Source organism: Pinus tabuliformis, chromosome 9, assembly GCF_031772625.1.
Source record: "Pinus tabuliformis cultivar Carrire ecotype Pingquan chromosome 9, CPIR1, whole genome shotgun sequence".
Taxonomy (NCBI): domain Eukaryota; kingdom Viridiplantae; phylum Streptophyta; class Pinopsida; order Pinales; family Pinaceae; genus Pinus; species Pinus tabuliformis.
The window spans coordinates 351,865,520-351,891,457 of record NC_142307.1 but is presented as its reverse complement, the minus strand read 5'-3'; the positions used below and the strand labels follow the sequence as shown (position 1 = coordinate 351,891,457).

The 25,938-nt window shown below is 38.1% G+C and overlaps 1 protein-coding gene across 1 annotated transcript in view; it reads left to right on the top strand.

The window, feature by feature from the left end:
- Positions 1-562: 562 nt before the first annotated feature.
- Positions 563-25,938, top strand: part of LOC149148659 (ribosomal RNA small subunit methyltransferase G) — a 39,891-nt gene continuing 14,515 nt past the window's right edge. Inside the window, exons 1-2 of the mRNA XM_089442247.1 lie at positions 563-868; positions 1,002-1,082. Of these exons, the coding sequence (XP_089298373.1) occupies positions 791-868; positions 1,002-1,082 (159 nt within the window). The 5' untranslated portion in view covers positions 563-790. The remainder of the gene's footprint in view (positions 869-1,001; positions 1,083-25,938) is intronic.

Sequence of the window (25,938 nt, the reverse complement as noted above, 5' to 3'; positions counted from 1 at the left end):
CTACTCTACTTTTCTCTTTTGACTCAACCACCCTAACTATTTTTTTTTTGTAACTAGAAAATTAATGTTTGTATATATATATTTTTAAATTACTAAAATGGGCGCTTCTCACAAATTGACTTTGTTATTTTACCATAGTGAATTGGTAACTTGTTAAAGTAGTTTAAGTAAGGCTCAACATCAAACTTATAACACCAACCTTTGTACCCATTAGTTTAGTTTTTCTAAAATTACCATCCCATGGTGCCCACCACTAAATTCTATCCAAAAATAAATAAATTATTATTACTATTTTTTTCTTTAAACATAATGAATTAGTAATTCTTTGAAATAATTTATACAACCAAAAAATCAAACCCAACCATTACTACTTTATCCCTGCAAATATATCCAATAACCTATATATTATTTATTATTATGTTCCACTAAATTTATATGCCAATTACATTACGGCAAGGGACCACTTCTCGTATCTCCTCTACCCTCAGCATTACGTCAAGGGACCACTTCTCCTATCTCCTCTACCCTCTACAATCAAATAAATTTGGTCATGGTATTCGGACAAGGGATAACTTTGAGGATTTTCTCCAACCTCAGAATATGTTGTAGTATAATTTATCAATCTGCTAAATCTGATCATGGCATTCGGACCAGGGTTAACTTTTCGGATTTTCTCTAAGCTCTAAGCTCAATATTGTAGTTTAAAGCGAATGTGCTTGCTTCCAAATTAAACAGAGCTCAGAGATCTTTATTATTTGTCAAGGGCGAGTGCAAGGCTGTGGAATTGGAGATGGGCAGCCTCTACGCCCTTGATTTCGATGGCGTCCTCTGCGACAGCTGTGGAGAGAGCTCCATCTCTGCCCTGAAGGTACTCTGCACTTTCTCCGACACCAATACCCACTTACAAATCTAGCAACGGATACCTCAAGATTATTACACGTTGCTTCTTCGGATTGGCTTTCATCAATAGCGATGAATGGTTTTATGTTTTTGTGTTGCAGGCAGCAAAAGTCAAATGGCCTGAGCTTTTCACCGGAGTCGAACCCGAGACCGAAGATTGGATTCTTGATAGTATGCGCACAGTAAGTTTAAGCTGAAGTCCTGATAAGTTATTAGTGTTCTGGTTAATTTACATTGTAGACATCTACGCGTACTAATGCAGGGAAAGATGAAAGCTATGTACACAATGGACATAAAATAAGAGGAAGTATTCATGTGTGGACGGAATCTGATCAGAGGGACATGGTACTGGAGTAATAGCTTGCAGTTACGGACATCCAATAGAAAACGTCCATAACCCTTATCTTCATACTCGTCTTCGTTAAATGAACGGGCAACATTGATTCAGTCTCTTTGAAAGCGCCAATTTAACCCATTAAATAGGAAACTTATATGAATTCTGTCAAGTTCACTCCACTAGGTTGGGATGGTTGAGCGATCCATGGACCATCAAACTTTCCAGGATTTTCATCCAGTCTTAGATGTAGTTGTTAATTCAACTCTGCTACAGGCCTATTGAACTTCACAAATAAATTGTTGTTTCATTAAGTGAAATCATCAAGTATTTATACCAGCAAAGAACAGTTACCAAATCTCAACCGTCTGGTGGTTTTGCTACCTGTAAAACAAAAACGGTCTAAACTATCAATTCTAATCTAATAATGTTACAATATTCCAAAGTATTCGTTAATATTCCCCTCTTTAATTTGAAGGGACATCTGACATGCCGAGTAACATTATGAATTATTCAAACTTTTCTCATTTAGTGCTTTGGTGAATATGTCTTCTATCTGTTCTAAAGTAGGAAGTGTCAGTGTCATATGAATAACTTTGGCCTCTGCATAATGTCGAATTAAGTGATACTTCGTGTTAATATGCTTGCTTAGATCATGAAACTTTGGATTCTTGGCCAACTGAATTGCAGAAGAATTATTGACAAATAAAAGAGTTGAATTTTTATGCTTCTCTTGCAAGTCTTCAAGTATATTGCAAAGCCAAATGGTTTCTTTTGTGGCTTGAGCTGCTGCAACATATTCGGCTTTGGTGGTAGAATCAACAGGTACAGATTGCTTGCGTGACCTCCAACTAATGCCTGCTGATCCAAGATTCATCAAATAACCCAAAGTAGAGACCCCATTCTCTTAATCACCATCAAAGTTAGATGGAAATCTGCAACTTTGGAGTATTTGATGCAAAATGTTTGAGTGACCTTCACGTATTTCAGCACTCTCTTTGCTGCATTCCAATGACCTTCACAGGGCTGATGCATGAACCTGGAAAGTATCCCTACAACAAAAGTAATGTCAGGTCTAGTAGTGGTTAAAAAAATTAAACTTCCAACAAGTTGTCTGTACTTTGTTGGATCATCAAATGTACTTCCTTCAGTGGAAGTAAGTTTCAAATTCTGCTCCATAGGAGTAGAAACAGGGTTACAATCCTGCATTCCAAATCTGTTTAATAACTGTCCAACATACTTCTTCTGAGAAATAAAAATATGTTTGGGTTGTTGATCAACTTCAATTCCTAAATAATAATGCAACAAACCCAAATCTGTCATGTCAAAAATTTTCTGCAGCTCCCTTTTAATAGACACTATATAATTATCATTGTTCCCGTAATCATCAAATCATCAACATAGACAACTAGATATACAACATATTTTCCAATCCTTTTGACAAATAAAGTTGCATCATCTAGGTCAAATTTTTGTAATTTAACTTAAGGAGGTGTTCAATGAATTTTTCATACCAAGCACGGGATGCTTGTTTCAGTCCATATAACGCCTTGACCAATTTGTATACCTTATTCTCTTTGCCTTTGAGAGTAAAACCCTCAGGCTGAAACATGTAGACAAACTCTTTCAAATCTCCATTCAAAAATGCTGTTTTCACATCTATATGATGTATCTTCCATCCTTTTTGTGTTGCAAGAGAAAACAGAGTTTTGATTGTGCCCCATTTTGCTGTAGGAGCAAAAGTCTCTGTATAATCAACACCTTCCTTCTGAGCATAGCCTTTAGCTACAAGTCTGGCCTTGTATTTGTCAAGTGAACCATCTCCTTTATACTTGACTTTATAAACCCATTTACAACCAATAGGTTTGATGCCAATAGGAGGATCCACCAACCTCCATGTGCCATTTTTAATAAGGGCATCATATTCTTTCTTCATTGCATCCTTCCATTCATCACAATTAGTAGCTTCTTCAAAACAACTAGGTTCACTAATTGTGGAATAATTATATTCACAATCATGAGAAACATTACCTGTAGAAGAACTACCTGTCTCATAATCATCATATTTGCTTGGAAATTTGTGAATATGAGTGGATCTTCTCAAAGGTTGTTGAAGTGGTTGTGGAGGCTGCTCATCCTCTTCAGGAACACTTTCTGTCTTTGCTGGAACAACATTATCTTCCAAATTTTCCTCTGCAGAAATATTTTCATGAATTAAAGATGGAAAACCCACAAACTGATTAAGAATGGGAATCCCCTCTTCAGTATGTGGAACTGTATTTTCAGATCATGCAAATTTCTCTAGATGGACAAGTTGTCGATCAAGAGTGGAGAAATCTTTTGCAGATTCTACAGGACCATTGAACTCCACAAATAAATTGTTGTTTTATTAAGTGAAATCATCAAATATTTATACAAATAGAGAACAATTACCAGATCTCAACTGTCTAGTGGCTTTGCTATCTGTAAATCAAAAACTGTCTAAACTATCAATTCTAATCTAATAATGTTACAATGCCCTGAAGGATTAGTTAACAAACTCATGGCATTAATATGGCAACATGTTTTCAAGGACTCTTGAATCTGATGCACTCTACGGTTTGCTTGGGTGGATGAACTGCGAGGAATGTTAATAAACTGCTAGAAAAGCAGAAGGAAAAAAAAATAGGATCTCATATTTTAAAAATAAATAATAGAGGCTATCATCAATTAATATGAAAAAAATTATTATGAATCTATCTTAACAGTGCAATTTTAATTAATAACAAGTTTACATTTTACATCTCTTAAAAGTTAATACTTAATAAGACAGGATTTAGACACATAATTCTTAATATTTAATAAAACAGGAGTCATATAGATCTATGTTTTGTTTTCATAAGTGGTTTTTTATTCAACCACTTAACCTCCTTAACTACTCATAGACAAATTAAACTTATGAGCAGAACTTGTCTGTAACTGTTTATGCTTATTGTTTTCCATCTATTTAAAATTCAAATGTGTTTATCTGCTTAACCAAAAACTGAATGTTAACAGTACAGAATATTGACGACACACAAGTAATGTACAAGGCTTTGCTTCGTTTTCCAATCTATGTTAGAAGACCCAACATATCAGACTAGCTTTACTATTTTATTTGCAACGCTAGTTTATGCAAACAATTTACTCTAGACATTTGCTCATGCATCAATTTTTCCTTGTTCGATTTTGAGCTCCGGACGTTAGACACAAAGCATATTCTTTTGACATAATTGTTCAAACTTCAGGTAACTCTGGTGCAGGTCCAACTTCAGTTCAATGTTGAAAAACATGGCTCAATGTACAGGTTGGCAACGATGGAGTGTAAGATTTTGGCTTGGACTGTCAAAAATTTGGTTCAAGAATTAGCTCAAAATGATTATTCTTTCTCTTATGATTTTGACATTTATTGCAGTGAGATTTTGTATTCACCTGTCAGTTAGACTTGCTAGGCAGCAATTAAACCACAAATTACTTGGCTAAGTGTTTGATCCATGAGTACTCATAGGTAGTGATCTACATGCAGATCTGAAAATTATTAATCAGGCATGACAGAATGAAACATCAGAGAGATAAACAAGAAAATGCTGAAAAGAATACGCCATTCTATTATGAGCAGTGAAGCATGACTCTTATAAGACTCTTGAAGACTCGGGAGTCTTCACGAGTCAAATGCCGAAACAAGTCTAGGGGCCAAGACTTGCCCATAAGACTCCGACTCGCCAAGACTTGTCCAAACTTGCCAAGACTCGTGGACTCACATAAGGCTCTCATAAGACTCGTATCGGACTCGTGGCAGACCCAACAAAATCCTCCATGACCAAAATTTGTTTTTTATTAAAATTTTCTTTGTTTTCTTTGAATTATGGTGGAGGGAAAGGGAAAATGGAGGGAAGGAAATGCTTTATAAGCACCTCCCTCCCTCTCATTTCTCATTCATTTGTCATTTGAATCATTTCTTATTTCTTAAGTGTTGACTGAAGGAGTTGAGTAACTTCATTGCACAATGAAGGAGCTCTTGTAGGAGGCTGAAGGAGGTTGAAGGAGGTTGAAGGAGGCTTCATCAGACACAACTTCATCACAACTAGGTAGGCTTCATGAAGTGATTATTTGTTTCATTTCAATTTTTTTCCTCTCTCATTTGTTTTAGGCTTTGTGACTAAGTTTCTCCACTGCATAGGACCGGTGCGTGGTTGTGGAACTCAGTCACAGGGCCAAATTTTTTTTCATCAATTAAAAATTTTAAATTTTAAAGTTTAAATCTAGAGCTAAATTTAATATTATAATTTAATATTTCTCTCTTCCAGATTCCATGCCATTGAAGGGCAGTAGAAAGCCTCATGATTTGGCATGGGCACATTGTGTCTGAGTCATTCCTAATGATGACCACCAAGTCAAGTACAATTATTGCAATGCCACAATGTGTGCGAGTATAAACAAGCTAAAATACCACTTAGCTAGAATTCCTAGGAATGGTGTTGAACCTTACGATGATTGCCCTCCGGAAGTCATTGTTGAAATGGCAACTTCTTTGGATGCCATTAGAGAACAAAATTCTAAGAGGGCAAGAATGAAGGTTGAGGTTTCTAGGATAGTTAGATCGCAGATAGCACCACCGGATCAAAGTGCAGTTAACTCCTCTTCAACTGATGTGATAAACAAGAGTATAACGTCTTCTTTCTTCCTTGCTCATACAATTCTATGATCTCAATCAACCTTCAAGAGTTTTAATGAAAAGAAGAGGAAGGAGGTAGATATGGCAGTGAGGAGGTATTGATACCATAATAGTCTTTCATTCAACTATGCGAGTCTTATTTTTATTAGCCCATGGTGGATGCCATTGTAGGTGCTAGCCTTGCATACAAAGCCCCATCTTACAATGCACTTAGGGAAAATGACTTAGAAAGAAGCTTGAGTGTGTCAAGGCGAGAGCATTAAAAGCTCATGGAAGTTTATAGGTTGCACAATTATATGTGATGGGTGGACAGATCAGAGGGGCAAAACAATAATAAATTTTGTTGTAGCTTGCCCTAAAGGAACCATGTTCCTAAGATCTATTGATGCATTTGCCATTTGATTTTTACATTGTTGGCTGAGGTTGGGAGGAAGTTGGGATTGCAAATGTTGTCCAAGTAATCATGGACAACACAACAAATTATGAGGCAGTTGGAAGGTTGCTTTGTGCCAATTATCCCACCAATTTTTTGGACTCCATGCGCTGCCCATTACATACACTTGATATTGGAGGACATTGGGAAGTTGGAGTGGGTGCAAGATGTTATGCAACAGTGCAAACAAATTACCAAGTATATTTATAACCATGCTTGGGTGTTGAACCTTACGAGGGAATTCATAGAGGGTGAGCTTAATTTCCCAACTATCACACGGTTTGCTACAAACTTTCTTTCCCTCCAAAGCCTTTTGTATGAGTACCAAGCTTTGAGAAGAATGTTTTGCTGCCAACAATGGTTATTTTGGAAAGATAGCACAAAATCAAATGCATTGGCTATGAAAGCATCTCTCCTAGGTGATAGTTTTGTTGAAATATGTAATTAGGTTTGGTCTTCATAATGACATATGTAATCATGATTTTTTTTTGTATTCAATGTAAAAAGAAAAATTAATTTATTATTGTTGTTCTTGAGGCATGGGTTTCATGCTCAAGGGAAATTCATTTCTACGTCAAGCACCCATTTAGTGTTTCTAGGGCTTGTCATTTAGTCTACAAGTCAATTGAGTCATTGTCATGTATTGAAGACCCATTTAGGCATGTTACATATTGCAAAGAAAAAATTATTTGAGTCAAAGTAGAGTCAAAAGACCCTCCAAGACCTTGTCATGATGCAAAGATCAAGTCGACCTTCAAGAAGTACAAGTCGACATAGCTAGAAGGACAAGTCGGCCTATTGGACAGTTGAAAAGCCTATATAAAGGAAGCACTTGGCCTTATTTAGGTACACACTCACTCAATCATCAAGAAGTTCAATTAAACTAGAATAAGAAGCCTAATACCTAGCGAAGAAAAAGAGAGACAAAGGAAGGAAGAACAAAGCATTTTAGGGACTGTTTTTGGGCTATATTACTCCACATGTGAGAAGCTTAAAGCATCATCTTGCAGCAGCAGATACCAAATTGCAGCCACTCCAAGAAAGCCAAAGTTTTGGGTCAAAGGAAGTCTCCCTTGCAAGCTGAGTTGATAAGGAGAAGGTCTCATTTCAAGCGAAGTAGAAAGAAGGATAAAATCTCCATCATTCTCTCACACATGTTACCTAGGGTTTTTGCAGAAGAAACTTTTGGAGGTCGAAATTGCAGAAGAATCTGTTGGGGGTTCGAAGTTGCAGAAGAATCTACTGGGAGATTGAAATTGTAGAAGTTGCTAGAAGGAAATCTCATCAAGGGGAAAAGGTTCGACTTGGTCTTGGAGAAGTCCTGGTCAAGGGTCATAGGCCTTGGAATTCGTCAATTGAAGTTCTATAAGAAGAGAGGAATTCTTGTGGGTTTTCCTCTCAAGATGAGAGGTTTTGGCCCTGGCTGATAGCCTATATCCTGTGTCCTCTTATCTTATTGTTCTTTATGCTTTGGTAGTTGTTTGATGAAAGAAACAATAAATATAACAAAGGAAAGAAGAATCTAATTAAGTTAAGAAAAATATATCACAATTAGTCATCAAAGTAAGAGAAATCATCCTGCTCGCTGCCCCTAGATTTCTCAACATGGTATTAAAGCTAAGGTGACTACAGAAAGGAAAGACAACTTAAAGATGGATACTCAAAGGCCGAAGCACAAGAAGATCATCTGGGAAACATCAAGAGCATCAATCATCAAAAACAACTAACCCTCTCATCATCTTGAAGAAAGTAATTAAGGAGCATCAAAGAAGACCTCAAAACCCTAACTCGTTCAAAGAAGGGTTCTTCAATTGAAGCATCCTTGGGAAGTTTACACATTGATCAATCTTTATCACAAAGAAAAGAAGACCTCAAGGACCTGTGTTATGAAACCAGCTCAAGAAAAGATAGAAAAGAAAGATCAACGCCTTAGAATTCAGCCTCTTCGAGGGGGCAACCTCCTTTACATTACATAAATGAACAATTCTTCGATGATACAAATGACAAAACCTCCTTTCTATATATAGGAGTCTAAGGAGTCACAATATAATCCAGCCGACCTAACAATAATAATATAAAGCCACAAAAATAACAATAGAGGGATTCTATGGGGCACAGAAATAACAATATGGGGGTAATAGGGGCACAACAATATAAATAAGGGGTATAACTACAATAGTAATGGGGTAATCACTAGTATTATAGGGACCCAACATGCCCCTCTCCTTCAAAAAAGTGTTGTCCTCAACGCTTGAGTAGTTCTGGATACTTCTGCATAAAATTCTCATCCTCCCATGTGGAATCTTCAGCGGATAAGTTCTTCCACTTGATAAGATACTCTGAAATTGATCGATTTCGTAGCTGTCGAGTTCTTGTTTCTGTGACTGCTTCCGGTTCCAATATAATTTTTCCTTCCTCGTCAAGTTCTGGCAATATTGTTTGAACTGGGAGCTTGTCGCCTATAACCTTCTTTAAACATGAAACATGGAAAACTGGGTGCAATCGAGAAGCTGCAGGAAGCTCCAATTTGTATGCCATAGTACCAATCTTTTGCAACACCTTGTACGGACCATAATACTTTGGTGATAATTTATTATCCTTCTTAGCTTGCTTTAGGGACATTTGCTTATATGGTTGTAGCCGTAGGAATACCCAATCACCTACATCAAAACTTCTTTCACTGCGATGTTGATCTGCCTGTTGTTTCATTCTATTTTGTGCCAACACGAGGTTATCCTTTAAGAGTTGGAGGACTTGTTGTTGATGTTCGATGTGATGTTCCACTGCCTGAACCTTAGAATTTTCTCTTAAATATGATGTGATGGATGGTGGTTGATACCCATAAAGTGCCATAAATGGGGTCATTTTTGTTGCTGTATGGAAGGAAGTGTTATACCACCATTCAGCCAGAGGCAACCATTTGACCCATTGTGTCTGTTTATCAGATACAAAGCAACGAAGATATCCTTCCAAACATTTGTTTACTATCTCAGTTTGCCCATCAGATTGAGGATGATAAGATGAGCTATGAGCTAACTGAGTACCAAGACAAGAAAATAATTCTGTCCAAAAATTTCCAGTGAAAATGGGATCTCTGTCACTTACAATAATCTTTGGGTTTCCATGTAGCTTTTGAACTGTTTCCATAAATGCAGTAGAAACTGTACTGGCTTTAAATGGATGTGATAATGCACAAAAGTGTGCATACTTGGTAAGTCTGTCAACTACCACCATGATGACACTCTTTCCCTCAGACTTGGGTAAACCTGTGATAAAATCCATTGAAACCTCCTCCCAACGTTGGCTTGGAATGGATAAAGGTTGTAATAGACCCGGTGTCTTAATTGTTTCAACTTTATTTTGTTGGCAAACCAAACATTCCGCCACAAACTTTTGAATATCTGATTTAAGGCCATCCCAAAAAAATTCCTTCTTAACCCTGTGGTAAGTTTTTAAAAATCCTGAGTGCCCTCCTAAGGGAGAAGTGTGCAATTCCATAAGAATCTTTTGTTTTAGCTGGGAATTCTTACAGAGGTATAAGCGATCTTTGTACCATAACGAATCATTTTGCCAGCTAAATGTATCAGAAGTACTGGAATCTTGTTGTAGCTTTCGAATAAGTGCCCACACTTCTTCGTCATTCTTCCATTCCTCCCTTGCTTCGTTTATCCAATCTGGTTGGATAATAGAAATGGCACACAACAATGCTTCCACATCCTCATCCTTTCTTGAGAGTGCATCTGCCACCACATTTTGCTTCCCTTTTTTGTAGATGATTTCAAAGTCATAACCCAACATCTTTGTGACCCACTTTTGTTGCTCTTCAGAGGATAATCTTTGTTCTAAAAAGTATTTAAGGCTATCATGATCCGTTTTTACCTTGAAGTGTCTTCCCATTAGGTAGGGTCGCCATTTCTTAAGTGCATGGAGTATTGCCAACATTTCCTTCTCATAAATAGCTTTGCTTAAAAACTTTCCCTTGATTGGACGACTTTCAAAAGCAATGGGTCTTTCATCTTGCATTAGAACAACACCAATTCCATTTCCTGAAGCATCACATTCCACAATAAAGGTTTTTGTGAAGTCCGGTGTAGCTAAGACCGGTGCTTGGCACATTGCCTCTTTAAGATGTTCAAAGGCCTTTGTTGCTTCCGGAGTCCATGAAAATGAATCTTTCTTCAATAATGTTGTTAGAGGTGCTGCTATTCTCCCATAATTCTTAACAAACTTGCGATAATACCCTGTCAACCCAAGAAATCCTCGCAGATGCTTTATGGATGTGGGGATTTTCCATTCCTTAATGGCTTTAATTTTGCTAGGGTCTACCTTAACTCCTTCATGAGATACAATATGACCCAAATATTCCACCTCCTGGACTCCAAAGAAACATTTGGATCTTTTTGCATATAATTGTTTCTCCTCCAATAGTTGTAGCACCTTGTCAACATGTTCAACATGATCCTTCCAAGACTTGCTGTAGATTAGTATATCATCAAAAAATACTAACACAAATTTTCTAAGGAATGGTTTGAAAATTGAATTCATCAAACCTTGAAATGTTGAAGGTGCATTGGTAAGGCCAAAAGGCATGACCAAAAATTCATAATGACCCTCATGAGTTCTAAATGCCGTTTTCGGAATGTCTTCAATCTTCATTCTGATTTGATGATATCCCGAACGAAGATCCAACTTGGTGAAGTAAATTGATCCATGCAATTCATCCAGTAATTCATCAATGACAGGAATGGGGAACTTATCTTTAATAGTGAGCTTGTTGAGCTCCCTATAATCTGGACACATGCGCCATGATCCATCCTTCTTGTGCACCAATACTACTGGAGCTGAGAAAGAACTTTGACTCGGTTGAATTATACCAGCCTCTAGCATTTCTGCAACCATACGTTCAATTTCACTTTTTTGGACATAGGGATATCTGTACGGCCTGATGTTTGGAGGAACACTTCCTGGAATCAGATGAATAGCATGATCATGATCACGCATAGGTGGGAGACCTTTGGGAGTCTCAAATACCTTGGAATGATTGTCCAGGACTTTTTGGAGATCTGGAGAAATAGATGATTCCAATGTGGAAACATCTAGCGAACATAATTGTGCAATTACACCTCTTTGCTCCTTTTTTAGAAGCTTTGTCATGCCATTAGAGCTGATTATCTTTCCTGGTTTCCCTGCAATACCCCTTAATTCAACTTCCTTTCCTTCCACAGAAAATTTCATGAAAAGTTCTTGAAAATTAAAAGCTATTGTACCCAAGGATTGTAGCCATTGGACTCCTAGTACAACATCAGCACCTCCCATTGGAATGGAAAGCATTGGGCTAGTCAATACATATTCTCCCATGGATAGCTTGATATTATGGCACTTTCCAGAACAATTTATTGTTCCTCCATTTGCAATCATCACTTGACACTCTGGTGCTGGATATAGGAAGCAATTCAATTCTTTTGCTACCCTACAATGAATAAAATTGTGGGTGCTTCCTGAATCAATCAACACTATTACCTTTTTCTTCTTGATTTGTCCTTCTATCTTGATGGTTTGAGGAGTGGTAATTCCCGCCAATGCATTACAAGATATGGTCGGATTTATTTGTTCTTCATCTAGGCTTTGTTCCTGGAATATATCCTCTTCTTTTGACCTTTCTTGCTCCTTTTCTTCTTCCTCTTCACAATCTATGTAGAATAATTTCTTCTCAGCACACTTATGACCTTTTGTGTATTTGCTATCACAATTGTAACAAAGCCCTTTTGCTCTTTTTTCTTCCAATTGTTGTGGTGTCAACCTTGTAGGTTGTGGAAGACTATGGGCAACAACACTTCCGTCTTTATAGTTGTGAATGGTATGCTTCCTAGTTGCCATAATTTTGCTTTCCATTTTTCTTGCTAACCTGAATGCCTTCTCTAATGAATCAGGTTCCCAAAGGCGAACATCATGTTGGATATTATCCTTTAAAGACCCTATGAACACATCAATCCTATGCTCCTCTGGAATATCTTTTACCCTTATGTTCAATTTTTGGAACTCCTCAATGTGCTCCATTATTGAACCCTTTTGTTTGAGACTTATCAATTGGCTAAAAAAAGTGTTGCTTTTTGTATCCTCATAATGTGCTATCAATTCTTCCGTAAAAATTGCCCAAGTGATAAATTGTTTACGAGAACAAAGCCATTGATACCATACAAACTGATTTGGTTCCAAATATAAAGTTGCCATACGTACCTTTTGTGTGTTTTGCACATTATTGAGATCGAAGAATTGCTCCATCTGTAATATCCATGTGGCGGGATCCTTGCCATCAAACTTCCTCATATCGATTTTTGGAACATGGTGAGTCTTCGATCCAACATTAGAGTCTATGGAATCATGATTAACATTTCTTTTGTTCTCATCATGAGTTTCCTTTAGTACCTTTTCACCCTTAGTGACTATTTCTTGTAGCAACTTATTCATATTTATCTTCAATTCTTCCATCTTATCATCCATGCCATCAATTTTAGCGTCCATGCCCTTCACCTTAGCTTCCATGCCATCCATCTTAGCTTCTACGCCTTTCTTTAAACATTCCATCTTAGCTTCTACACCTTTCTTTAAACCATCCATCTTAGATTCTGTTCCTTTTTGTGCAAGGGACAGTTGTTGCACTTGGTCTTGTAATTTTGATATATCATGTTGCATTTCTTCCTCTTCTTCATGAGTCATGCTAGAGCTTTCAGGTTCCTTACTAGGTGTTTGCATTTTCTTTCCTCGGGGCATCAGTTACCGATAATAATGCTCTACTATGCCCTTTGAATTCCTTCAAAATAAATTTTCAAACCAAGCTTAAGCAAAAATTTAAAAAAATCTACACACCTTTTTTCACTTTGTAGGAGCTTGATATTGCCTCTGATGTATCTCTGTACTTTCCAATCATCTAGTTCTGAAATTGTGACCTGTAGTAGCTCTCTGTGTCCTCTTTCCAATGCCACAAGTCTGATCCAAATTGGATTCTCCAAGAAAGAGTTATGCAAATCTCCCACAGTGACTTGATTATAGACTTTCAGTAGAGCGAACTTGTATGAAGTGCCACGTGTACACTTTTCGACCTTTGGTTCTGAAAAAGATATACAAGAAACTACAGTCCGTCCTCTTTCTGTACCTTCTTACGAAATTTCAATCCGATCCCCAGAGAGAAAGTTATGACGATTTTCCCCAGGTCACCTGTTTTGAATGTAATTCAGGAGTCTGCAAAAAGACCAACTTCCTCAGATCATATCTCCGCAAATATCGCGCGAAAAGCTCTGAAATTCGGACCCAAGGTTCAGCGCAATTTCTTCTCAAATGGGTTTTTTTTGCGACTTCTGAAACGTCACAGAAAAAAAGTTATAGCGAAAATGCCACGATGACCTGTTTGGAGCAGCGAAACCCTAGAATCCAAAGCTCTGATACCAAATGTTATGAAACCAGCTCAAGAAAAGATAGAAAAGAAAGATCAACGCCTTAGAATTCAGCCTCTTCGAGGGGGCAACCTCCTTTACATTACATAAATGAACAATTCTTGGATGATACAAATGACAAAACCTCCTTTCTATATATAGGAGTCTAAGGAGTCACAATATAATCCAGCCGACCTAACAATAATAATATAAAGCCACAAAAATAACAATAGAGGGATTCTATGGGGCACAGAAATAACAATATGGGGGTAATAGGGGCACAACAATATAAATAATGGGTATAACTACAATAGTAATGGGGTAATCACTAGTATTATAGGGACCCAACAACCTGACATCCACTCAATCAAATAAAGACCCTACATTTGAAGCACCTTGGGAAAGCCACCACATTCTACACTATCATCCAAGGAAGCAAGAAGAGGCATTGTCATTATCATCAAGGAATCAAGGTGATCTCCCTCTCCTTGAGTCAAGGATCACTTTTAAAGGAAGACATCTTCCATCATCAACATCATCAAGGCGTCAAGTTGAAGATATCACCATCAGGAAACATCTTCACTTAACAAGTAAGTACCTTTATATTTATGTCCGAATCTGCTATCAAAATGACTTATTTTTGCAAGGAAAGCAACAAATTGGTTGGGTCATCAAATTTTCTTGCATGGAAGAAGAGGACAGATTTGATCCTCATAGAAAATGAATTCGTTGAACATGATAAGGGTTCAATCACTAAGCCTCCAAGGGAAGAAGCTCAAGCTCTAGCTAAGTATATGAAAGGGGAAATTAGGGCTCAAAGGATTCTCATAGAATCCATCAAGGATCCCCTCATACCTTATGTTGCAAAATTGGAAACATCAAAAGAAATCTATGAGAAGTTAGTAGAATTGTTCTCTGTAAGCACTGCTAGAGAAGTCATATCTCTAAGAACTCGAGCTATATAAGATGAAGGTATCAAAAGAAGAAGGAATAGCCTCATATCTCATGAGGGTGTCAGAAATACGAGACCAACTGCAAGAGTTGGGGGAAATAATATCTGATAAAGAAATGACCACCATGGTGCTCAATGCACTACCAGAGGAATGGGGCAACTTTGTATCAAGCATCTATGGAAAGAAGGAAGCTACCCCATTCAATGAACTTTGGTCATTGTGTAAGATTGAAGATACCAGGTTGAAGGCAAAAAGTGATGTAAGATCAAACGAGCTCAAGCATTCGCTGCCATGGCTAGGAGGAAAGGAAAATTTGGGAAGTTTGGTCCTCAGAAAAAGAAGGATCAATATGTTGAAGATCCAATGCTCTGGCTGTCAGGAATATGGGCACTATAAGAGAAATTGTCCTAATCTCAAGAAGGACAACAAAAGGAAGGAAAAGAAAGAAGCCTATATCATCGAAGAAGTGGATGAACCTGAAAAGAAGAAATAAAAGGAGGAAGTGAAAGACCTCTACTATGACTGAGATAATCTCCTTCACTTAGTTCTTTTTAGTTTTGTAAGTAATAGCTATCACGGTAGGAAACATTATGATAGGATGCGTCATATCAGAAGATTGCATCATATAATTGAAGAAAGAGCTCATGACATCATTAGGATAGCTGAAGTGGAAGTCTACATGGTTGTAGTAGTCATCATAGAAAGAAAGTAGCTCTTGGTTACCTCATTGAAAGCGTAAGTACTACTTATGGGTAGAAGAAAGTCATCTAGCATGATAAAGGATAGAAAGGGTTAACCATGCATCATCATCATTAAGGAGCATTTGCAAGATGAGGGTAATCAAGATTCTCTGTTGGAATGTTCATTAGAAAGTTCACCTCTCTTGGAAGAAGCAAGTGTCTCGTTGATCATTTCACCTTGTGTGGAATCCATTATTTAGAAGGATGACAGTGTGGTGATAAAGGAGTGCAACATGTCAAGATGGTTGAAGTACTTTCAATCAAGGAAAGGAAGCTGCTGAAGGAAGTCTAGATGATCAAAAGGAGAAAAGAGGTATGCATATATTTGATAGATTAAGTCATGTCATCATATAGTTGCATATAGCATGGGTAAATGCTCTACCGCATAAGCATGATCAAAGAAAAGGGATCTCTTCCCTTGGAAAGATGCATGAAAGCATGATTCACATATTGACAAGACGAAATCAACATAATATGTCCTCATATGGAATATGAGGTAGTTGACAAAGATGAAGGAACTATGGATGGAAATTCCCGAGGAGCAACATGTGAAGAAAGAAACAAGAGATTGTGAAAGATGCAACTATAGTCATGTGAGAAAAGATAATAAATCAACATCCGATGACTAGAAGAAGTGACATATCCATAGAAAGGGTATGAAGACCCTAATAAGGTTTGTAAAGGAAGGAGACCCTTGACATTAAAAGTCTTGGAGATGTGTTTATGTAGGATGTTGATGTTGCAAGAAGCAAATGTCATGATGAAAGGCCATCACAAAAGGTAACTTTGATTTGATGTTCATTTTTGATTTTTGAACAACATTTGGATGGGTTGATATAGGGCTACTGAAAGAGAGTTGTAGATGTCACCTACAACTAGCACTCATGTGGTTGGATGGAAGATCCTGAAAGAAAACGTGACTTGGAAGAGGTAGTAGTATGAAGAAAAGCCAGATGTGGATTCGAGGATCACTTTCTGATAAAGAGAAGGGTGACATGACCAATGTAGTTCGTGAAGGAAAGTGATGGTGGCCGATGCCCTGCGAAAGATGCTCCATAATGAAGAAGATGTAGTTCATGACATTGAAAGGAGGATCCCTACAAGTAGTTGATAGTACCATGGTCTCCACCAAAGAGTTGAGAGCTGTTGTTGATAACAAGTCCTTGGTTAGAGGGAGCTTTGACAAGTCCCTGGATAAGAGGGTGCTTGGGTACATTCCTTTTATAGGAATGGGTATATCTTCCCTAGTTGAGAGGGAGAGATAGATACATCATTCTTGTCTTCATATTGTGAAGAAAGAATGGAGGATTTTGCAAGCATTTGAGATCGATTCTGATGCTCTTTGAGGATGAGGTAGGGCATCCAAGATAATAGTAGTCAAAGAGGAAATTCCTTGAAGATGTGTTATTCCAAGATAGGATTTGTCCTAGAAGGACATACCCTATGAACATCCGGGTGGGGTATGTGCCTTGAGAGACAATGATGATGGTGTCTGTCAATCATTCGTCTCGCTAGCATTGTGCTATGATCTTGTGGAGAGATAGAGTTGTTAATCAAGGCCTTGCTATGTGACAATGATGGTTGGTATGATGAGATGCTCTAAGATGGCTTATCGATCCGACTCTTCTTATGAGAATTCTTTAGATTGAGAATGTCCAAGTACCTTGTATGGATTATGAATACCTCCCTAGTTAAGAGGGAGTGTTGAAATATGTAACTAGGTTCGGTCTTCATAATGACATTTCTATTCATGATTTTTTTGCATTCAATGTAAAAAGAAAAATAAATTTATTATTGTTGTTTTTGAGGCATGGATTTCATGCTCAAGGCCAATTTATTTTTAGGTCAAGCACCTATTGAGTGCTTCTAGGGCTTATCATTTAGTCTATAGGTCAATTGAGTCATTGTCATGTATTGAAGACCCATTTGGGCATGTTACATATTGTAAAGAAAAAATTATTTATGGGTTTTGACCCAGTGGGGATATGACCCCAGGCCTTTGCAACACATTCCCAACTCGTTGGAAATGCAAATTTGTTGTAGATCTAAAGCTTGGGAAGGATAAATTTAACATATATTTGCTGTCCTAGCTTCCCCCACCCCTAGATTAGCAATCAAGAGTGCACAAACACTTGTGGGTGTCTTTGAAAATGGATTTTCTTCTCTGTTCCCTTCATATTTTCTGCAATTTGCAGACCTGCAATCATAGGGAAACAAGTAGAAATACACAAGGCAACCCCTTACCAAAGGCATACATCAAGGAAAAATTATATCTTTGTTAAGTATATTAGATTTTTACTCTGAGTCTTTTGAGCTATTTACATGTTTATTATCTGAATTTTGAGCAAAATACTTTGTTGCTTTGCACTATTTCTCTGCATAAATTACATTTCCAAATCAATTAACTCCTCTCTTCACCCAAGACCCCATACAAGGCACTAATTTACCAATTGTTGGGTGAAGCATCTATTACAGGGAATCCTCCCATAACAATTCAAGTAGGAGTTGGGCTTAAAGAGTGGGGACTCATGTTGAGGTCACCATGGGACTCATGCTGAGGTCACCATGGGCACTTGTCCCGTGTGTGCCATCTTAGCAACTTATAGGGACCTTAACAAGCTTGCTAGTTTGGGTGGTAACGCTGCCCTTAATGTCCGTAGCAATTCTCCATAGTAAAATTCTTAGCATTTAATATGTGGAATAATCTCTAGCAAATCAAATTTTTATATGGAAAATAAGGTAGATAGAAAGTGTATTTAAATGGAAGATTTCACCTAAAAATATTCCTTAAAAACCGTTTACCAAATTGCCAACGATACCATTGAAACATCAAAGAAACCTAGAGAGATAGAGTGGATCAAAGCTATGCTTTATTCCACAAAAACCACTGAAAAAAATTCACTCCTTAGTAACTGCCAGATATAATCTCCATGAAAGAAGGATTAAGTGAATTAACTGTTGAAGAATCTAGGGCAGCCATAGTTACATTGATTCTTCGTTACATGATAACAATTTGTGAAGTGTTTAGACAATTTATCTTAGCTTGATGTTTACTTCATTATTAACAAGTATATGTTAGCTTCATCAAACTGCTATCAAAACCAAAAAGAGACAAGAACACAAATGTTTTGGCTTTTTGCCAAGGCCAAAACCTCTCCCTCTTGGAGAGGAAAACCCATGCAAAATTCTTCTTATAGAGAGTCCATTGACGAATACCAAGGCCATGACCCTTGACACAGTTTGCCTCTCCAAGACCAAACCATCAATCCTCTTCCTCGAGCACTGCTGAGATCATCATCTTGCTGCTCCTCCGACTAGGTCACTGCTGCACCATGATTGCTTCATTAAGATCTTCTTTATTGCTGTAGCCTTCATTGAGTTTATGATATCAAGTTGAGACACCAAGACCTTGACATTGCTCCTTTCTCATCATGATGAGGCTGCTTCTTTTCATTACACCAAAATTGAGATCACTAATCTACTAGATAAATATCTATCGCTGCTGTGATTACTACCCTTTGTAGCACGTCAAGACTACATCATATTCAATCCGAATGTTGTGGTAACCAATGAGACTGTATGTCTCTTCTCATAGGTCTGTCGAGGGTTTCTGCCATCATAGAAACTCATCGAGATAGTATAGATCATCTCTATGTAACCCCCACTATTGCAATACATTGTGTCGAGGCTGCTACATGTGTATCATAGTATGTGTGAAGGCCGAGGGTATTCTATTCATAGTGACTACGTCCTCATGTCGAGAATCATCACTTCACTTGAGTGCCTGGATCACACGCTGCCTGATCTACTCTTATCCATCCGAGGACATCACAGATATGCCGAGAGGAAGATGATCTAAGTTCTGCTGCTCCTTATACTCATCCGAGGAGGCAGCTGAACCCTAGATCTGTCCACAGAGAAATGCGGATCTGTTGCTCCTTAGACACCCGAAAACACAGAGATAAAATGCAAGTTATGTTCCTCCTAGTTTGCGGCCTCTTCACCCAATCACCTGCTCCTTAATTGCGGCTCTTTCATGCGAGATTTCAGAGGCATACGAATTCTATCTCTTGGTGTAATTGTGCTGACCCTTCATGGGTATTTATAGTGGTGAGGCTTTGAGCTGACGTGATCTATGAACTGACGTGACTATTACTTCAAGCTGACATGACATGTATTTATTTAATTCATTTATTTGGAGCTGACATGACCATCTCCTTATTGTTTTGCTTGCAAACTTTGTTAGGCTTGCTTTGAGGCATTGATCTTGGTCTTGGAGGGCTGTTACACAACTTTGAAGACTTGTACATATTTACATGAACTCTTGAAGAGTTTCTATACACATGAGATGACTTTTTGATATTTAAATAAATCCTAAAGACATCAAGAAGAAGTCTTTTACCTAGAGACATTTCTTGTTCATGAAACCCATGTAGCAAGATTACAAAAATAATTTATTTCCTTTTATTACATCAAATACAAAGATCATGTCACTATGAAGACCGAACCTAGTTACACTTTCTTCAACACTCCCTCTTAACTAGGGAGGTTTTCATAATGGTACTTGGTCATTCTCAATCTGAAGAATTTCTCATAAGAAGAATCGGATTTGCAATCCATTTGTTATAGCATCATTTCAACCAACATTGTTTTCATTTAGCAAGGCCTTGACTAAGAGCTCTATCTCTCACTTGGATCAGAGCACACAATGTTGGCGAGACCAATCACTGATAGACACACATCATCATTGTCTCTCTTAGGGTCATACCCACCTGGGTGTTCTCCGAGTATGCCCTACTAGGACTAATCTCATCTTGGGTTCCCAACCCTCAAGAATATCGGTCCTCTTGCCCACTCTTGTCTTGGATGCCCTACCATATCCTCAAAGAGTGTCGGATGCCAGATGATTACACAATCCTCCATTCTTTCTTCCGAACTGAAGACAAGAATGTTGTGTCTAACTCTCCTTCTTAACTAGGGAAGAGTTCCAAGTTTCTCTTTACTTAGAAACTTGCTCGAGTTCCTTTGCTCAGCGGAACTTCCCAGAGCTCCCTCGTACCCAGGGACTCTATCATCAGTGCTTTATAGGGTCTTCTAGTTGACTGACGATTTAAGACTTTGATGTCATCACTTTCTTCACATGTAGAGTTCAACCATCCATCACTTTCCTCTGTCATGTCATTCCTTCTTTTCTGGAAAGTATCCTCCTTGGCTTTACATCTGGGGCTTCCTTTATAAGCTCATCCGTCTGTACTTTCCTTCAACATTGATTGCTCTCGATCACAAGGTACATAGTTGTGACATTCTTCACAACTCTCCTTTCCTTGATCGTGCACACATACCTAGACTTTTCCAAGAGGTCAGCCACCAAAAACAAATCACATATGACCTTTTGGTGGTGGCCCTTTTTTTCTTTCTTTTCTAGTGACATCTTCTTGTAGGTATCAATCATCCTGCATATATGTTGACACATCTCCCAATGTTATCCGTTGTCAAGGGTCTTCATTTTTTCAGACTTCCATTAGAGTCTTCACATTATTCTAGGAGATTTCTTCGTCAAGACTTCTTGATCCTCTGGATGTTGATTGCCTCCATCTGATCCAAATGGATCCTAGAAAACCTCTAAGTCTTCAAAATCTTCTAAACATTCAAAACTGTCGCCTAAGAAAAACCTTTCAAGAAGGTGGATAACACTATCAACAGGCAAAAACATAGAGAAATCATTGAAAAACAGAGTATCGACGGTTTAAAGCAACTTTGAATCGGAGCCGTTGGATTTGGCCAATCAACGGTCCAGATCCGATCGGCGAATCGCAATTGGCGGTGGCAAAGGGAGGCTATCGGTGGAGACCACAAGGAATACGCGACAAAGATCAGTGGGGTCAACAAGGACCGTCGATCAAGCGCGCAGATCGACGACCCCAATTGCGTCGCAGTACTGCTATCGGCAAATGCAAAGGAGCGCTTACAATGGCTCGGGGTATGTGCTATGTGTGATTGCGATCAATCGCATTGGAACATTTCAATGGAGCGGGGTTGATAATAACCATGATTGCGATAGCCGGACCCGATAAAACTATGGACTATATTTAATAATATTTCAAGTCCGGAAACAACGTTTTTTTAGTGTAAATTGCATTTTCGTTAAACAAACGAAATACAAGGGATAAAGCATTACGGACCCGAAAGGGTTTATTAATGCTGCTGAATACTATTTTCAAGTCCGATATGAGTGGGATTTCAGCGTTTTAATGTACTTTTTAATACAAAGGAAACAGGCAGGATTTCGGGTAGGTCGTGGGCGGTAAATGGTTTGGGCCAGGCTCTGCCCGATCCCATACAATGGCTGCCATGTGTCCAAGCTAAGGAGAGAGAAAACCACCCTTATTGGGTGGTTAACCCCCGTACGAAAGGGCCGCCCGAAATGAACCATAGTCGTTGGATCTGGATCTCCCAGATCAACGGTGCAGATGTGATGTTGACATACAGACGGACCCGATAGGAGTATAAGGCGGATTTATGGATATTTGAAGTCCGATAAACAACATTTGGCAGACTTTTTCTGTGTTTGAAAGTATTTCTCTGTGTAAATAGAGAACGACGATTTCGAAGGATTTCAAAGGCTCGATGACCAATCCGTTACAGTACAAGTGGCCACCATCCCTGGAAGCATTTAACAATGATTTCTAATGCCTCGAAAGGGATCTGAGCGGACAAAGGTCGGGGAGCCAGAGAGTCGAGAAGGAGAAACAAACAGACAATGCATATTGGCTTTAAAGCCACAGACAGGGAGCAAACAGAGACAAGCAGTGCTGAGATAGAGCAACAGAGACAGAGAGTCAGTGAGGAGAGTTTGTGTACTCAGAAGAGACTTGGGGGATCCAAGTAAAGCCTTATTGTTTTGTATTTATTGTGTGAGACTCAAATTGAGCTCACTGTTGTAAAAATCTGTTTTGAAGACATAATAGAGAGGTCACCGCTGAAGGTTGGACTAAGAGATGTAGCCCAGGAGTGTTGGGTGAACTCCTTATTAAACTTGCTATGTTTACGTGTGTTGTCTATTATGTTTCTTTTACTGCTTCATTGTCTATGTATTTTGCAATCTTATCGATCCATTGCACAAAGTAACATAGGCACATCCATGAACATGAGTCTGTAATACCTTAATAATTGTTTAAGATCTCAATATCAGATCAAGTGGTATCAGAGCTTTAGGTTTGCTAGGGTTAGACAAGCTTGTGTTGGATTGTTGAATGCTAACTAGGTCAAAGCTCAAATTAGGAGAAGGAGCACTGGTTGAGACTAACCAGAAATAGGAAGAGTCTATCCTAGGAGGAAAATGACAGAAGAAATTCCCTTGGAATCAGACTCTTAGTTCATGGACAGTTTCATGACCATGAGAGCCATGGTAGAAGAGATGTATCGAGAATTTAAGAAAGGTCGAAGTGAAGATACTTCAACCTCCAAACAAGACAAAGGAACAGAGGAACCTCTTCTAGATGGCCATTCAGAAGGCAAAGGGAAAGGGAAAGAGCCTCCTCTATCAACACCTCCTTCTAGCCCTTTGATTAAATTAGATGTAAAATTTGATTTGCCAATATATGATGGAGAATTAAATGCAGAAAAGCTAGATAACTAGATTAGACAGATTGATGTATATTGCAGGGTGTAGAACATTGATTCAGAAAGGAGAAAGATTCAGTTGGCCAGCCTTCGCCTTGGAGGAACTGCCCTAGTGTGGTGGGAAGGCAGGACACAAGCTGATTTGAAGAAGCATGGTAAAATTCTTTCTACCTGGAGTGAATTTGTTTCTGCCATTAAAAAACAATTCTATCCACTAGCTTATATGCAGCAAGCAATGATGAGTTGGCAAACTCTTCGCCAGCTAAAGGGGCAAAGTGTACAAAGCTATACCCAGGAATTTAGAAAAAGAGCTTTAATTCTAGGCATTTCTCTTGACTCACCTGAAACTTTGCTGAAGTATATAGGTGGTCTACGCAGCTATTTGAAGCACACCATTCCCATGTTTAACCCTACTAGCATAGATGAGGTATCAGTTCAGGCTACACATCTAGAGGCTAGAGGCAAGAATGTGAACCCAAAGATTGGGGGATCATCAAAACCCACTACAAGTAAGAACAAAGAAAAGAGGAAGCAAAAATGGAAAGAGAGGAAGGCAAACACTGTATAGAAAGACAAATCTTCATGTACTAATCACAAGAAGGATGGACATGATGATGAACAGTACTGGTCTTTGCATCTGGAGCTGAAACCCAAGAAGTTCGATGGCAAGAAGAAAAAAACTGCTGCTGCTATTCAGAAATATTTGGGGTCAGACTCAGGTGATGAAACAACAATCACAACCACAGGTATAAAAGGTAAAAATTCTGAAGCATCTACTAGTAATTCTGCACAAACTATTGATAATGAAGAAAATGAGAGGAAAAGAATGAGCTTTTTCATATTAGAGTTATTTCCAAGCATCAAAATATTGATACTTTATTTGATAGTGGTTCACAAGTAAACTTGATTTCTGAAGCAATTGTAAAGAAGTTGGGACTACCAACCACACCTCACAAGAAGACATATCCATTAGGATGGGTATGTGATAAAGCAAAACTACAAGTGACTAGAAAATGTAAACTTAGGTTTGCTTTTGGGTCAACTTTTGTAAATGAGGTTGAGTTAAATATAGTTCCCCTGGATATATGTGGTATTGTTTTAGGAAGTCTTTACTTGTATGATAAAAAAGCCATTTTCTATAGAACTAAAAATAAGTATCAACTCACAAAAGATGGAATAGAATATATTGTAGGAGCTCATCAGCTCAAAAATAACTACACTCATTAACTCAGTGCAGATGAAAAGAATTGTAAATTCATGCAAGCAATTTTTACTAATGGTTATAAAGGAAAAGACCCCTGATAAAACCAATGCATTTGAAGGCTGTGATGCTAAACAGAAAACTAATTTAGAAAAAGTTGTTTCAGAATATGATATCCTATTTCAAGAACCTAAAGGTCTGCCACCCAAAAGAGTAATTGTACATGATATTCATTTGCAGCAAGATGCTCCATTTCCTAACATCGGAATGTACAGGTTATCCTCTTTAGAGAATGTAGAGATCAAGAAGCAGGTACAGGAGCTGCTTGACAAAGGGTTCATAAGGCCAAGCACATCACCATGCAGATCTCCAATCGTATTAGTGAGAAAGAAAGATGGTTCGTGGAGGATGTGCATTGATTACAGAGCACTGAATAAAATAACGATTAAGAATCGTTATCCTCTTCCTCGCATAGATGATCTATTAGATCAGCTGAAAGAAGCTGTTTACTTTTCCAAGTTGGACTTGCGTAGTGGCTACCATTAGGTCAGAGTTGCAGAACAAGATGCATGGAAGACTGCTTTCGAAACAAAGCAAGGGCTGTATGAATGGCTAGTTATGCCTTTTGGATTAACTAATGCTCCTGCCACTTTCATGAGAGTAATGAATGATGTACTCGGGCCTTTTATTGATGATTTTGTAATTGTATATGTAGATGACATTCTTGTTTTCAGTAAAACATGGGAAGAACATTTGAAGCATGTAAAGCAGACTTTAGATGTTTTGAAAAGAGAAAATTTCTATGTTAAATTATCAAAATGTGAATTTGGTAAAACATATTTGAATTATTTGGGTCATACTGTAGGGGGTGGTGAATTGAAGATAGATCCCTCTAAGGTTGAAGTCATTGTGAATTGACTTAAACCCAAATTTGCTACAGAAGTTAGGAGCTTCCAAGGAGTAGCACAATATTGGAGAAAGTTTATTGCTAACTTTTCCTTGATTGCAGCGCCCTTATATGCTTTAACATGATTGAACAAGGTGTTTCAGTGGAGAGGCAAACAACAAAAAGGCTTCAACACCTTGAAAGAAAATATTAGTACATCACTAGTACTAGCATTGCCAGATTTTCAAAGACCATTTGAGATTGAAACAGATGCTAGTGACTATGCCATGGGAGCAGTGTTGATGCAACATGGTAAACCCATATGTTATCATTCTGAGACATTTAATTCTGCAGTAGTTAATTATCCCACCTATGATAAAGAATTGTATGCATTAGTACAGAGTGTGAAAAAGTGGAAACATTACCTATTGGGCAAAGAAACAATTATACATACTGATCATCAACCACTTCAATATTTACACTCGCAAACTAAATTGCAGCAATCAAGACACTATAGGTGGATGGGTTTTCTATAACAGTTTCATCTTGTCATCAGATATAAGAAAAGCATACACAATAAGGTTGCGGATATGTTATCCAGACCAATTATTAATGCATCTACTATACTTAAGCATAACTCAGTATTGCATGAAAGCTACATTGAACAATATGCTCAAGATGTAGATTTTAAGGATGTATATGCAACTTTAAGTCATAGCAAACAAGTAGAATAATTGGATTATCA